Genomic DNA, 13,356 nt, shown 5'->3' with positions numbered 1-13,356 from the left:
AGTGGTTAAGAATCCACCTGCCAATGCAGGGGACATGGGTTCGAGCCCTGGTCCAGAAGATCTCACATGCCGTGGAGCAACTAAGCCCATGTGCCACAACTACTGAGCCTGCACTCTAGAGCCCACGAGCTACAACTACTGAGCCCACGTACCACAACTACCAAAGCCTGCACACCTAGAGCCCGTGCTCTGCAACGAGAAGCCCGCGCACTGCAACAAAGAGTAGCCCCTGCTCGCCGCAACTAGAGAAAGTCCGCGCGCAGCAACGAAGACCCAACTCAGCCAAAAAAAAGGCAATTCAACGGAAAAAGAACAGCCTTTTCAACAAACCATGCTGGTAAAACTGGATACTCACATGCAAAAGAATGAAGTTGACTCCTTACCTTATACCATATACAAAAATCAACTCAAAACAGATCAAAAGCTTAAACAGGACAGCTAAAACTATAAAAATCTTAGAAGAAAACACAAGGGGGAGAAGATTCATGACAATGGATTTGGCAAAAATTTCTTGGATAACCAAAAGCACAGGCAACAAAAGCAAAAACAGACAAATGAGGCTACCTCAAACTTTAAAACTTTTGCGTAAAGAACACTATCAAGAGAGTGAAAGGGTAACCCACAAAATCGGAGAAAATATTTGCAAATCATACATCTGATAAGAGGTTAATACCCATAACATACATTAAAAAAACTTCAACTCAACAACAACGAAAAACAAGCCACCTGATCAGCAAAGGGTAAAGGACTTGAATAGATACTTCTTCCCAAAAAAGATACACAAATGGCCAATAAACACATAAGACGCCTAGCATCACTAATCATTAGGGAAATAAAAAGCAAAACCACAATGAGATATCACTTCACTCATTAAGATGGCTATTAAAAAACAAAAATACAAAAACCCAAAAAATAAGTATTGGTCAGGATGTGGAGAAACTGGAACCCTTTTGCACTGCCGGTGGGAATATAAAATAGTGCAGCTGCTATGGAAAACAGCACAGTGGTTCCTCAAAAAATTAAACACATAATGACTAAATGATCCTAAAATTCTACATATATATCCAAAAGAATTAAAAGCAGGGGCTCAAAAAGATATTTGTACACCGATGTTCATAGTAGCATTATTCACAATAGCCAGAAGATGGAAGCAACCCAAACGTCCACTGACAGATGAATGGATCAACAGAATGTGGTACATACAAACAATGGACTATTATTCACCCTTAAAAAGGAAGAACACATGCTACAATGTGGATGAAACTTAAAGACATTATGCTAAGTTAGACTAGTCACAAGAGGACAAATACTGTATGATTCCACTTATATGAGGTATCTAGAATACTCAACTTCATAAAAGACAGAAAGCAGAATGGTTACCAGGGGCTAAGGAGGAGGGGATTGGAAATTACTGTCTAATGAGTATGAAGTTTCAGTTTGGGAATATGAAAAACATTCTGGAGACGGATGGTAGTGACAGCTGCATGACAAGTGAATGTACTTAAGGTCACTGAACTGTACACGTAAAAATGGTTAAAATGGTTAATCTTAAGATATATGTATTTTACAACAAAAACCTAAAACTAAAATGGAATAAAAAACTCCAACAATAGAAAAATATCAAGTATCTAAAAATAAATTTTAAGAATACACAAGGCCTTTAAGAAAATATTAAACTACAGAGAGACAGCGTTGTAAAGATGTCAAGTCTAATTAAGTTAACCAGTACGTTGACTTCTCTCTCAATTAAAAAAAAGGTTTTGGAGACAAGGTGAATAGATGCTAACACAACCAAATATTAGGTACTAAAGTTCATTTCATAAAAATTATGTAACAAATAGGTAAGAAAATACTGAAAACAATGGAGAGAGAGGTGTTAACCCTACCTTACGCAGACAACAGAATTATAGTGTCTACAAGAGTTTGGTACTAAAGAAGGGATACTCAAATAGCTGAATGGACAGACTAGAGAGAACAGAAGCAGAAGCAAATCTATTTGAGAATTTAATAGGTAATAAGGGCAGCATTCAAATCAGGAGGAAAAATCAGGAGGGAAAAGGATTAGTTAATAAACTTTCCATTTGGAAGGAAAAAACAAAAGCTCAATGCTAACTCAATGTTACCTCACTCTTTATAACCAAGCTTTTGAAAGCATCACATAAAAAACCCCAGAAGTCATACAGGTAAAAATTAGTAAATGTATTCACGGAGACTACTAGCTGCCTACTCTATCTTGATTTCTCTTTCTTTTTTATTTTTTAAAACTAAAATTGGGGGCTTCCCTGGTTGCGCAGTGTTGAGAGTCCGCCTGCCGATGCAGGGGACATGGGTTCGTGCCCCGATACGGGAAAATCCCACATGCCGCGGAGCGGCTGGGCCAGTGAGCCATGGCCGCTGAGCCTGCGTGTCCGGAGCCTGTGCTCCACAACGGGAGAGGCCACAACAGTGAGAGGCCCGCGTACCGCAAAAAAAAAAACAAAATACAAAAAACACAACTAAAATTGTATATATTTAAGGTGTACATGATGATTTAACATATATTCACACATGCACAGTGAAATGACTACTACAAGCTAATTCACCAAACTAAAAAGCTTCTGCACAGCCAAGAGTAATCAACAGAATGAAAAGACAACTTAATGGAATAAAAATATTTGCAAATACATATCTAATAAAGGATTAATATCTAAAATATATAAGGAACTCTCACAACTCAACAGCAAAAAGACGCAACCCAATTAAAAAATGGGCAAAGGAGGGCTTCCCTGGTGGCGCAGTGGTTGAGAGTCTGCCTGTCGATGCAGGGGACACCGGTTCGTGCCCCGGTCCGGGAAGATCCCGCATGCTGCAGAGCGGCTAGGCCCGTGAGCCATGGACGCTGAGCCTGCGCGTCCGGAGCCTGTGCTCCGCAATAGGAGAGGCCACAACAGTGAGAGGCCCGCGTACCACAAAAAAAAAAAAAAAAAAAAAAAAGGGCAAAGGATTCGATTAGACATTTTCCCAAAGAATACATACAAATGGGCAACAAGTATGTGAAAAGGTGCTCAACATCACTGATCATCAGGGAAATGCAAATCAAAACCACAATGAGACATTACCTCATACTTTTTAGGATGGCTATTCCTAAAAAAACAAACCAACAAGTGTTGGTGAGGGATGTAGAGAAAAGGGAACCTTTGTATACTGTTGGTGGGAATGTAAATTGGTAATGTCATTATGGAAAATGGTATGAAGGTTCCTCAAAAAGTTAAAAATAGAACTACCATATGATCCAGCAGCCCTCTTCTGGGTATATACCCAAAGGAAATGAAATCAGTATCTCTAAGAGATATCTGTGCTCCCATGTTCACTGCAGCATTATTCACAATAACCAAGACACAGAAACAACCTAAATGTCCAACAAACAAAGAATAAAGAAATTGTGAGATATATACATACTTTATACATATATTGATATATTTTATACATACATACACAATGAAACATTATTCAGCCTTAAAAAAGAAAGAGATTCTGCCACTTGCAACAACATGGATGATCCTCTAATTTCTTACTAACAACACAATTTTGTCTGATGCTACGAATACATTTCTCAGTCCCTCTTAGAAACAGAGGTGGCCAAATAACACATCTGGCAAACAAGATATAAGCAAAATGGATTGAGCGGAGCTTCCACAAAAGCTTCTAAAAGGGAAAAGACTCAAAGTGTCAAACTCCTACATCTCATATTCCTGCTCAGAACCTGGAGCCAACGGCTAGAGCTCCAGTAATGACTGAAGTAGAGGAACTAAGTATGGCTGAAAGGTTGAGAAGGTGACTCAGTATCTTCAGATGTAAGAGTACATCTTCAGATGTAAGAGTACATCTCTATACAGTACATCTCTATTTTGTTTAAGACATTGTTGTCTGGATTTCTATTACTTGTGTCTGAACTTAACTGACAACATTTAAAAAATTCAATAAAGTTGAAAGCTTACTAACATAAAAATATATCCAACATTTATGACAAACGATTAACTGCATTAATTAAAAATTTTCTATCAGTAAGATGAAACACTCAATGTGAAATTTAGAAGATCAGATCTCATTCATAATAAAATGTACAGTAAAATAATGAATTTCACTTATTAGATTGGCAAATTTTTTAAAGTTTAAAAATAACCACTGTTGGTTATTAGGTAGTAGCTATTAAAATTTTAAAATGCATACATCTTTTTCTATCTTAAAAGGACTTTCCCTCTACCTTACTTCCTCTCAATCTATCCACCACATCTGTCTTTTCATTCACTGCAAAATTTGACAAATATTTTAAAGCCCTCTTCTCCAATTCAGGGCCATCTACTTACTCTCACTAAAATTTGGTTTCAGTTTTTGTGCCTCTACTGAAACTGTTTTTTCTAAAATGTCAAATGCCAAATTCAATGCCCTCTTTTCAGTCCTCATCTTCCTACACCTCTCTGTGGCATTTCATTTGGCACTACTGACACTCCCCTTCTTAAATGCTCTGCTCTTATGGCTTCGAAACTATACAATGGGTCTCCTATCTCTCATGTTTCTTTTCAATTGTTTTCCAGCTGTCAAGAGGTAGTGGGTTTTTTAAGTTTCTACCCTTGATTATGATACCTTTTATACTCTTTCCTTAGGCAGTCTCATCCACACCAATTTCTCTAATTACTGACTTTATTATGTATAATGATTATCACAACTATGCCTCTGCCCCTGACCATCTCAAATTTCCCACTTGAATTTTTCAATCATTAACATTTTTACACAATGTTCTTTGACTCACTCGTCTATTTCAAACCCATCATCCTACTCCTCCAAAGTCAACTTTTTCCTGTATTCTCCATCCCTGCATGCCCTGTCCCCTCTAAGCTACCCAATTAATTCTGTCATCAATAACAAAAAGGCAAACTAAAAATTCTCAATTTTAACAGCTAGTAACTTAAAGGGGAAATATTTAAAACATTTCCTTTAAAAATAAGAGAAAGGGATCCCATGATTGCTGCTTCTATCTGACACCCTGAGGTATCTTAACCACTGCAAAAAATGAAACTGAAGGTTCTCAAAATAAGAACAAAACTGTCATATCCAGACACCTATGGATGTACACTTTGAGAATCCAAATCAGTAAAATGAATAGCTCACTGGTTTATTATCAATATACAAACGTTACTTGTGTTTCTAATTACCAGCACAGCAATTATTTTTCATTAAAGGATACCACTTAAAATATCTATAAAATCTAACAAAGCTGTACAAGATCTAATTGCAAAAAATATAAAATTTTATTAAATAACAAAATGAATTTAGAAAAATGATTTGTTCCCATGAACATAAAGATACCTATTTCCCTAATCTGATTTACAGTTTCAGTACAATTCCAATAAAAAAAAATCCTAATAGGTTTGCTTTGTTTTTTTCTTTAATGGAACTTGATTTTAAAACATATATGGAAGAGCAAAGACCAATAGTAGTGAAGGCACTCCTGAAGACTACGTTGCCCTCCCAAAAGCTTTACAGAGCTACAGTAATTAAGACATGTGATACAAGAAAAAGGATAAATTATCCAGTGGAACAAAATAGAGAACCTAGACACAAAAACACAATCTACATATAATTTTGCTTATAAGACAGAGGTAGCAACACAAATCACTAGAGGAAGAAGAAACTGTTCAATAAAGGGGTTAAAACAACTAAATATGGAAAACAATGAAACAGGATCCCTTATACCACACACAAAAATCAATTCCAGTGAATTAAAGATTTAGATATAAAATTCAAACCTTTAAAATTTTCAGAAAAAAAAAAAAGAGATGGAAAAGTATTTCTCTCTCCTTGGGGTAGGAAAGCAAAAACATCCTGAAGAAACAAAGAACATGAATCACAAAAAAGGCTGATATATTAAATTATACTAAAATTAAGAACTTATACTCATCAAAAGAAAGTAAAAAAGATAAGCCACAACTAGGAGAAGACAGAGGCAACACGTACATCCAAAAAGATCCAGAATTACAAGGAATTCCTACAAATAATAAAAGATAAACCACCCAATAGAAAAATGGTCAAACATTTCATAGAATACAAAACACAAATGGCCAATAAATATGAAAAGGTGTTTGAACACATTAATTATCAGGGAAATATAAATTAAGACCTCATCGATATAATATTTTATATCCACTAGATTGGTAAAAACTCAGAAGAATGAGAATATCAAGTTTTGAAGAGACAAATTAATGGGAAATCTCATGCACAGCTAAAAGGAGTACAAGCTGATTTTTTTCAGAAAATAATTTGATCTTGAGGTTGAGCGTGCCATACCTTATTTTCCAGAAATTCTACTCCTCAATGTAGGTTTAACTACCTTACAGAAATTTTTGCTTACATATACCAGAAGAGGTGTATAAGAAAAGTCATAACAGCATTTGACATGGTTGATCATCTCTTTCTTGAACCATTTTCTTCCATTAACTTATATGACCTCACTCTCTTGTGTTTTCTCCTTTCTCACTGTTCCTTCTCAATCTCTCTTGCTGGCTTTTTCTTGTCTTCATACTCTCTAAATATTAGAATACCCTATCTTGCAGGTCCTTCTATCTTCATCTGTCTCCCTGGATGATCTCATCCAGTCCCATGGCTTTACCACTCACAAGCTCCAAACTCCACCTTGTATGCCAGTCTTACATTATCTAAATAACCTATTCAACATTGCCATTTGAAGGTCTTGGAGTACAGAAGTCATTCATGCTGTTCTCCTTTCCAGCACTGCACTTCCCCAGCTCCTTTGAAATAAGGTGTCGTCATATGACCAAGTGTGGTCAGTGAAATGCAAGCAAAACAAAACACGTCTGAAGTAATACTAGCGATCCATTTGTAATCTCAAAGTTAACATGGCCAAACAGAATCCCCACCTGCACTTCTCCGAATCTTCCCGCATCTCAGCAAATGGTACCATCATCCATCCATTGCTCAGGCCAAATACATGAGTCATTCTAATTCTTTTCTATCTCTCCTCCAACTCCAGAAAATTTATCATTAAGATCCGTGACCTTGCCTTCAAAGTAGATATTACATCTGCTGCTCACCACCTCCACTGCTATTACCCTAGTCTCAACCACGCTATTTTCAATACCATAGTGGAAAACTGTGATAGTCTTCTAACTAGTTCCCTCATTTCCAATCTCCTTACCATGCCCTAAGGCCCTATACCATTTGCTTCTGCCTACCTCTCTGACCTCACTCTCATGTTATCTAAAGATAATCCAACTACATAGGCCTTCTGCAATCATATGAACATGCTATGCTCAAGGCCTTTACATTTTCCATTCCCCTTTGCCAGACCCATCTTTTCTAATCATTCAGATCTCTGCTCACATATCACCTCCCCAAAGAGGCTTCATCGTCACTCTACCTAAAATACAACAGATTCCAGTCATTTTACATGCTAGTTATGAATTTACTGCGCCAAATTCATTCTTCGATGTCTGCTCTGCAAATATGGAGCTGAGTCTTAAATATCTTTCTTTTCGAGCATGGTGTTAAGCTTTGTCATAGAAGATACTAGAGAGATATTACAAGAGGAAGGGATTACCCTTCCTGGTTCCAGTGTGTCCTTGGCAGGTTCCTGCTGTGCAGGCAGGTTCTCCAGCACCTAGCTCTTGCAGTGCACAGAAGGCAGCAGCACCCTAAGGCCAGCAGCTTCCCCCAACACTCCCCTCTCCCTTGGGAGGCTTCAAATCAGAGTATCTCTGGCCAGACATCTCTCCATGAATAGCTTTCTAGGGTACCCTAGAGCATAGGCTAATAAACATGTTCTTAAACGGCTAGATAATAAATATTTTAGGCTTGCAGGTCATAACTCTGCCCCTGTAGCAAGAAAGCAACTACAGACAATATGTAAGTAGACTGAGCATGGCTATATTCCAAATAAACTTTACTTTTAAAACACATGGTTGGCCCACAGGCCATAATCTGCCAACCCCTGCCCTAGAAAGCATATTTCCCGGCAAGTTCTGAAGGATGGATTTCTAGTAAGTCCCACTAGTGTGGCATCACTGAAGTCTTTGCCATTCAGTGAAATATGGTCATTCTCTCTCCAACAAGGTCTTAGACTTCGGGGAAGGGCTCTTATTTGGGCACTCGCTCTTAGGCCTACCAGTGACGGCTGCTTCTTATAACTGCTATTCCTATCTTCTTTAGAGTTTTCTTTACCCCAATTCTCCTAATATAGTTATCCTATTAAACTTTCTCTGTTCAAAATACTGTGTGATTTGTCTCCTAATTGCACTCTCTCTTTACCCTGCTTTATTTTGTTACTTATCACTAACCGAAATTATATTATTTGTGTTTGCTTACTTTTTAATTATCAGTATCCTTCACTAAAATGTAAGATCTATGAAGGCAGCTATTTTGTTAACTACTGAATGGATTCCTACTACCTGGCACACTGTCTGGTTGTAACAGAGTCACAACTATTGTGAGTGACAATAAATGAGTCTTTGATCGCAGTGGACCAAATTATATTTTTAGAATTTCAACTCTTAGATTATATATATCAAATGAGGAGATGAATGCATCTTGTTTATATTGCTCTCTCTCTCAAACACACACAACCCTAACTCACTAATATTGTTCTGTGTCTCTGCTTATGGTATTCCTTCACTCGCTACTTCAAAATTAATAAGTAACTTCTTTGAGTGCAAAATTTCTACCTTACTGCTGTTTAAACCTGTGAAGCTTAAGCACTGCAACACAGAACTCTCCCTATGCATTTTATAAGGGACAAAAAGCCACTATTACTCAGTAGGGTGAGAAGGATGGTAGCTTCTCTTTAGGCCTAACCCATAAATGTTAGCAAGCTTCCAAATAGTAATTGTTTCTGCTCAAACTGGTACTCTTGGTTATAAACGTCCAAAATACTCTTAATAATAATCTAATACTTCAGCCCCATTACTTTAAAAGTTTCCAAAATAGAAGTCTCTTTTTTAAACAACCGGTCTATAATTTCTTAATGTTTACCAACCATTCCTTGTGAGTCTCTAGCTCTTTCTCTTACATATACAAATAAAAACTACTTGTCTGTGAATCAGTCAACTTTTCTGTAGGTCCATCTAAAGTGGATTTAACCCCTATTCTGCCACACTTGTGGCCTTTCTTGTTTTCACTTGAGAGTACTGCTGGGAAATTCAAAACAATACCATAACACTGGAAGTCTAAAGATCTACTGTTCAAATTCATCCAAAACAGCTAGAAAACACTGGACAAATTCTGGTTTTGCTCCCTTTCCCTCCTATTTCCTGATCTGTCTCTGCTGACTTGAGATGGATAGGGAAGTACAGACTGCCATAGGGCACAAAAAGGTGGAACAGATGGGTATGAAGTCTTTGGTGGAAATCACTTCTTGGTATTCTCAAGCAACCTGAAGAACTGAGACAAAGGAAGTAACACTGGTAAAACAGTGACTTTCCAGTTCTTTCTTTTTTTAATATTGCTTCACTTCAACATACACTGAGTATCATATATCAGTAACAGTAAAGGCTGTTCCTTACGATCAATGGCAAGAACTTCCATTCAACTTCCACAACTTCTTGTCCCTGAAGATCAAGTTTCCCCAGTTGCTACCAAGCTAAACCTGTGCCCTCTGTTGAGGACTCTGTTACATTTAAAACAGCTTTAGGTTGTTCAACAGTACTATCCCTGTCCTCGATTCTGGTAACAGACTGCCTACCAGAGCCAAAATAGCTATAGGAAATGTAAAAACAGACAAAAAAGAAAGGAAAAAGAAATATCAGTGGGGAATTTGGGGGATGTACTGTATGTTTTAAAGACACTCAGAATCTAAAGACATTTCTATTACTTGAGTTTATAACAGTATTATTTTGATTGTTCAGAATATTATATTTCTACAATTAATGACATCAATGGGGGTATTAGTTCATTTCTGTCATACTACAAATTTCAAGGAAAACTAAAGTTATAGAAGTCTTCAGGAATATTAAGCCAAGCTTTTCAAACTGCAGTTGGTAAGTTTTCTCCCCTTGCCTTACACTCTAGCTAGAGTAAATTATTTTCCACAAGTGAAAACAATTGCATAAAAGATTGCCTCCTTTCCAAAACATCTTCTACTTCTAAAAGGTCTTAATATGATTTTCACTCAGAGAGTATAAATGCTAAATTACCTCAACAGAAGTCCAGCAAAACAAATTTGAAGGAAACCAGAAACAACCATAAATAGCAACTTCTAAAAGAAGAGAGTAAATTATTTTGGTTTTTCCATCTAACATCATTGTTCAATTAAAGTTTTACCTTTCATTGTTAACACTGTTTTCGGAAAAATCTGTGGGAATGTAAGACAACTTCCTTAGGCAACTAAGCATAGCCTAAGACATTAATCCAGAATTGACCACTGACTTGTGGAGGAGTAATATTTTGGTATAAAAACTAAATATTGTGACGACCTGTATTAAGTGTAGGGCCGTTGATGGAAGAATGATCTGGGAGCTCAGAAATCTATGTTAGAGCCCCACCTCCGATAATGCTAGCTTTGTAATTATAGATAAATAATCTAACCTAAGCTTCAAATCTACATAATGAGGCTAAACCAGATAATCTTTGAGATTGTTTTCAGGCATCATTCCACTTTTATCATTCCTACCATTTCCATTACATAGTCCAAGGATTTCACTGCTTAATCAAACATTTATTAAGAACCTACTGTATCCCTTGGCACAGATACTGTCCCTGTCCTCACTGAATTCATATGTATATATATATATATATATATTTTTTTTTTTTTTTTTTTTTTTTTTTTCCTTCAGTACGTGGGCCTCTCACTGTTGTGGCTTCTCCCGTTGCGAAGCACAGGCTCCGGACGCGCAGGCTCAGGGCCATGGCTCACGGGCCCAGCTGCTCTGTGGCATGTGGGATCTTCCCAGAACAGGGCACGAACCCATGTCCCCTGCATCGGCAGGCGGACTCTCAACCACTGCGCCCCCAGGGAAGCCCTGAATTTATATTTTAATTCTCCCACTATGTATTAAAAAATGAGAAGCCAAAACATAAGTTTAGACTTAATAATGGAAAAAAAATAAGAATGATTTTTAAGTGGTTTATTTAGCTTAAAATTCATAAAATGATGCATTTATGGATTAGTATGAAACTCTACACATTTGATACTGCCCATAAAATTAAAGTATTATTAAAATATGCTGGCTAATGAGAATTTATTAGACCTGCTGACAGAATACCCCTTAACTAAAACCAATTTCCAATATATTTAGGTACCATTTCTAGGCAATAAAAACAAGAAGGCCCACCCAAGACAAATAGGTGTGATAAAGTCAGCTTGGGAGTGGGGAGACTCTCAGTCCAATCTCTTACACATGCACAAGGCTGAGTAACTGCAGTCTGTGCTGATCCATCCTTGTCAACTTTTAATCCTTATGACTGATGAAAAGCATGAGACATCTGTTTATTTTTAAGTGTATACTGGTGGCTGGCTTCCTTATTTTCACCCCACCCCTTCTTTGTACAACTGTACAGAATTCATCAAATGCCTAATGCACAACATCCACTCGATGCTACTGACCTTCAAGAAAATTAAGTCCTAGAGGGAGATAAAGAAAATAAACAAATGACAGCAATATAAGGCAGACTGTGGTGTTACAGTAGTCAAAACTTCACGTACTCAATATAGTGCTCCCTGTTAAGATAAAATAGTAAAACTGAGGGTTCCTAGCACAGGAAACAGAACAGAAAAGAAAGTGAGAAAGAGGGGAGATAACATTTACTCAGCACTTAACAGGTGCCAGGCACTGTGCAGGTAGTTTTCACTTACTCTTTTCCAGGCCTCTAAACAAGATAATATCCAAAACAGATGACCATCTACAATAAGAGAACTCCACTCCCCTTCACAAAGCGATTCCAATAGCCTATGTGTATTGTAACGCAAATGCTCTGTTTATGTAATAATCATTCTAATTAGAATCAGTATTTGGAACTAGAGGGGGGTCTTGGATCACCTAAGTAACCCATTCATCTTATGGACGACGACACTTGGGTCAGACGAGATAAGGAGCCTGTTTAGTGGCAGAATTGGGATCAAACCAATAATCAAGACATCTATACACCACACTGCCGGCAACTGTTTAGTGAAATTCAGTGATTCGTTTTTGCTCTCCACTGTGTTACTGAACACCTGTCTATTGGCACTTTTATTAAAATAATCATAAAAATCCGTTTATAAAAATGGCTCAGAACCGCGAAAGAATAACGTACCATTTTCTATATAATATTTTCAAGCCTCCTGATAAGCAGTAACCTGCGTTTGAACATGTGCCTCCTTCCCTGACTGCCGTCATAAAGATCTCAGATGCGAGGCGAACTGTGTGTCTGTTTTAGGGGCGAGAATCAGGTCGTGAAGGTAAAGGCTGCCTCACATAAACCCCGCGTTGAAGATCCCGGCCAGAGCTGCCCGTGCCCCCAGCGAGCCGCAGCCCGCGAGCCCGGCGGGAGGACGGAGGATGAGTGTGCAGTAACGTGGCTCCCGCTCCCTCGGCTCGTCGGCCGCCCTCGTTCCGCCGTGCTGGTTCCGAACGCCGCCCGGATCGGACCGTTACGGGGTCTCCTGGGCCGCGGCGCCCCGCGCGGGCCGCCCCTCCCCCACCGCGGCCTGAGTCAGCGGCACCGGCCGGGACCCCCGCGGCTCCCCGCGCGAACAATACCGGGGTTCCCCGCGAGGCTGCACGCCGAGGCCCGTGCCACCCCGCCACCCCCGCGCCGCGGGCCTCACAGAGGGCGCTGAGCCGCAGGCCGCGAGAGACAACCCCGCGGGAGAGAGCGAGAGAGAAGGACGTTAGTTATGGGGTTCGGAGGCCGCCGTGCCCTCACCCTTACCTGACTCCAGGTGATGAACTCGTTCGTGTGGGTTTCCTCCACAAGCGTCCACAGCTTGCTGAGGAAAGCCGGCACGTTCGAACTCTGCTTCATTGTTAACGAGGCGCAGGAATTCCTAATTCTACACCCAAACGCGGCGGTAGCGGCGGAGGCGGAGGCGTCGGCAGCGGAGGCGGGGGCGGCGGCGGGAGCGGCAGCGGCAGCAGCTGCTCCCCGAAAACGCCCACAACGCAGGCGCAGCAGCTCCCGGGCCCCGCCCACCTCGCCCCGCCCCGCCCCGCCAGGCGCGCAGTGAGGCGGGGTAACCGGGCGGCCGCACGTGACTGACCAGTCTCCCCGCTCGGCCTGTGCTCACTGGTCTCGCGCCGGTCCCGTTCCCGACCAATCCCAGGAGCCGACCGCACAACAGAGGAAAGCAATTGGATGCTGCAGATGGGGAGGGGTGGGAGCAAAGGAGGA

The 13,356-nt window shown here is 39.7% G+C and overlaps 1 protein-coding gene across 6 annotated transcripts in view; it reads right to left on the bottom strand.

The window, feature by feature from the left end:
• HSF2 (heat shock transcription factor 2) overlaps positions 1–13,126 on the bottom strand; it is a 36,711-nt gene extending 23,585 nt beyond the window's left edge. For 2 of the 6 annotated variants that reach the window (XM_022555594.2, XM_089921974.1), the window contains exon 1: positions 12,898–13,125. In XM_022555594.2, coding sequence (XP_022411302.1) covers positions 12,898–12,990 — 93 coding nt within the window. In that variant the 5' untranslated portion in view covers positions 12,991–13,125. Of the gene's footprint in view, positions 1–12,279; positions 12,394–12,897 lie in introns of all 6 variants that reach the window. The other 4 variants (XM_022555601.2, XM_089921976.1, XM_022555610.2 and 1 more) reach the window with 3 other exon arrangements.
• Between the last annotated feature and the right edge of the window lie 230 nt (positions 13,127–13,356).

This window comes from Delphinapterus leucas, chromosome 12, assembly GCF_059928025.1.
Source record: "Delphinapterus leucas isolate spDelLeu-1000000601 "Yukka" chromosome 12, BTC_Dleu_Yukka2, whole genome shotgun sequence".
In the NCBI taxonomy this organism is placed as follows: Eukaryota; Metazoa; Chordata; class Mammalia; order Artiodactyla; family Monodontidae; genus Delphinapterus; species Delphinapterus leucas.
The sequence above is the reverse complement of the archived record's forward strand: the minus strand, read 5'-3'. Positions and strand labels throughout refer to the sequence as shown.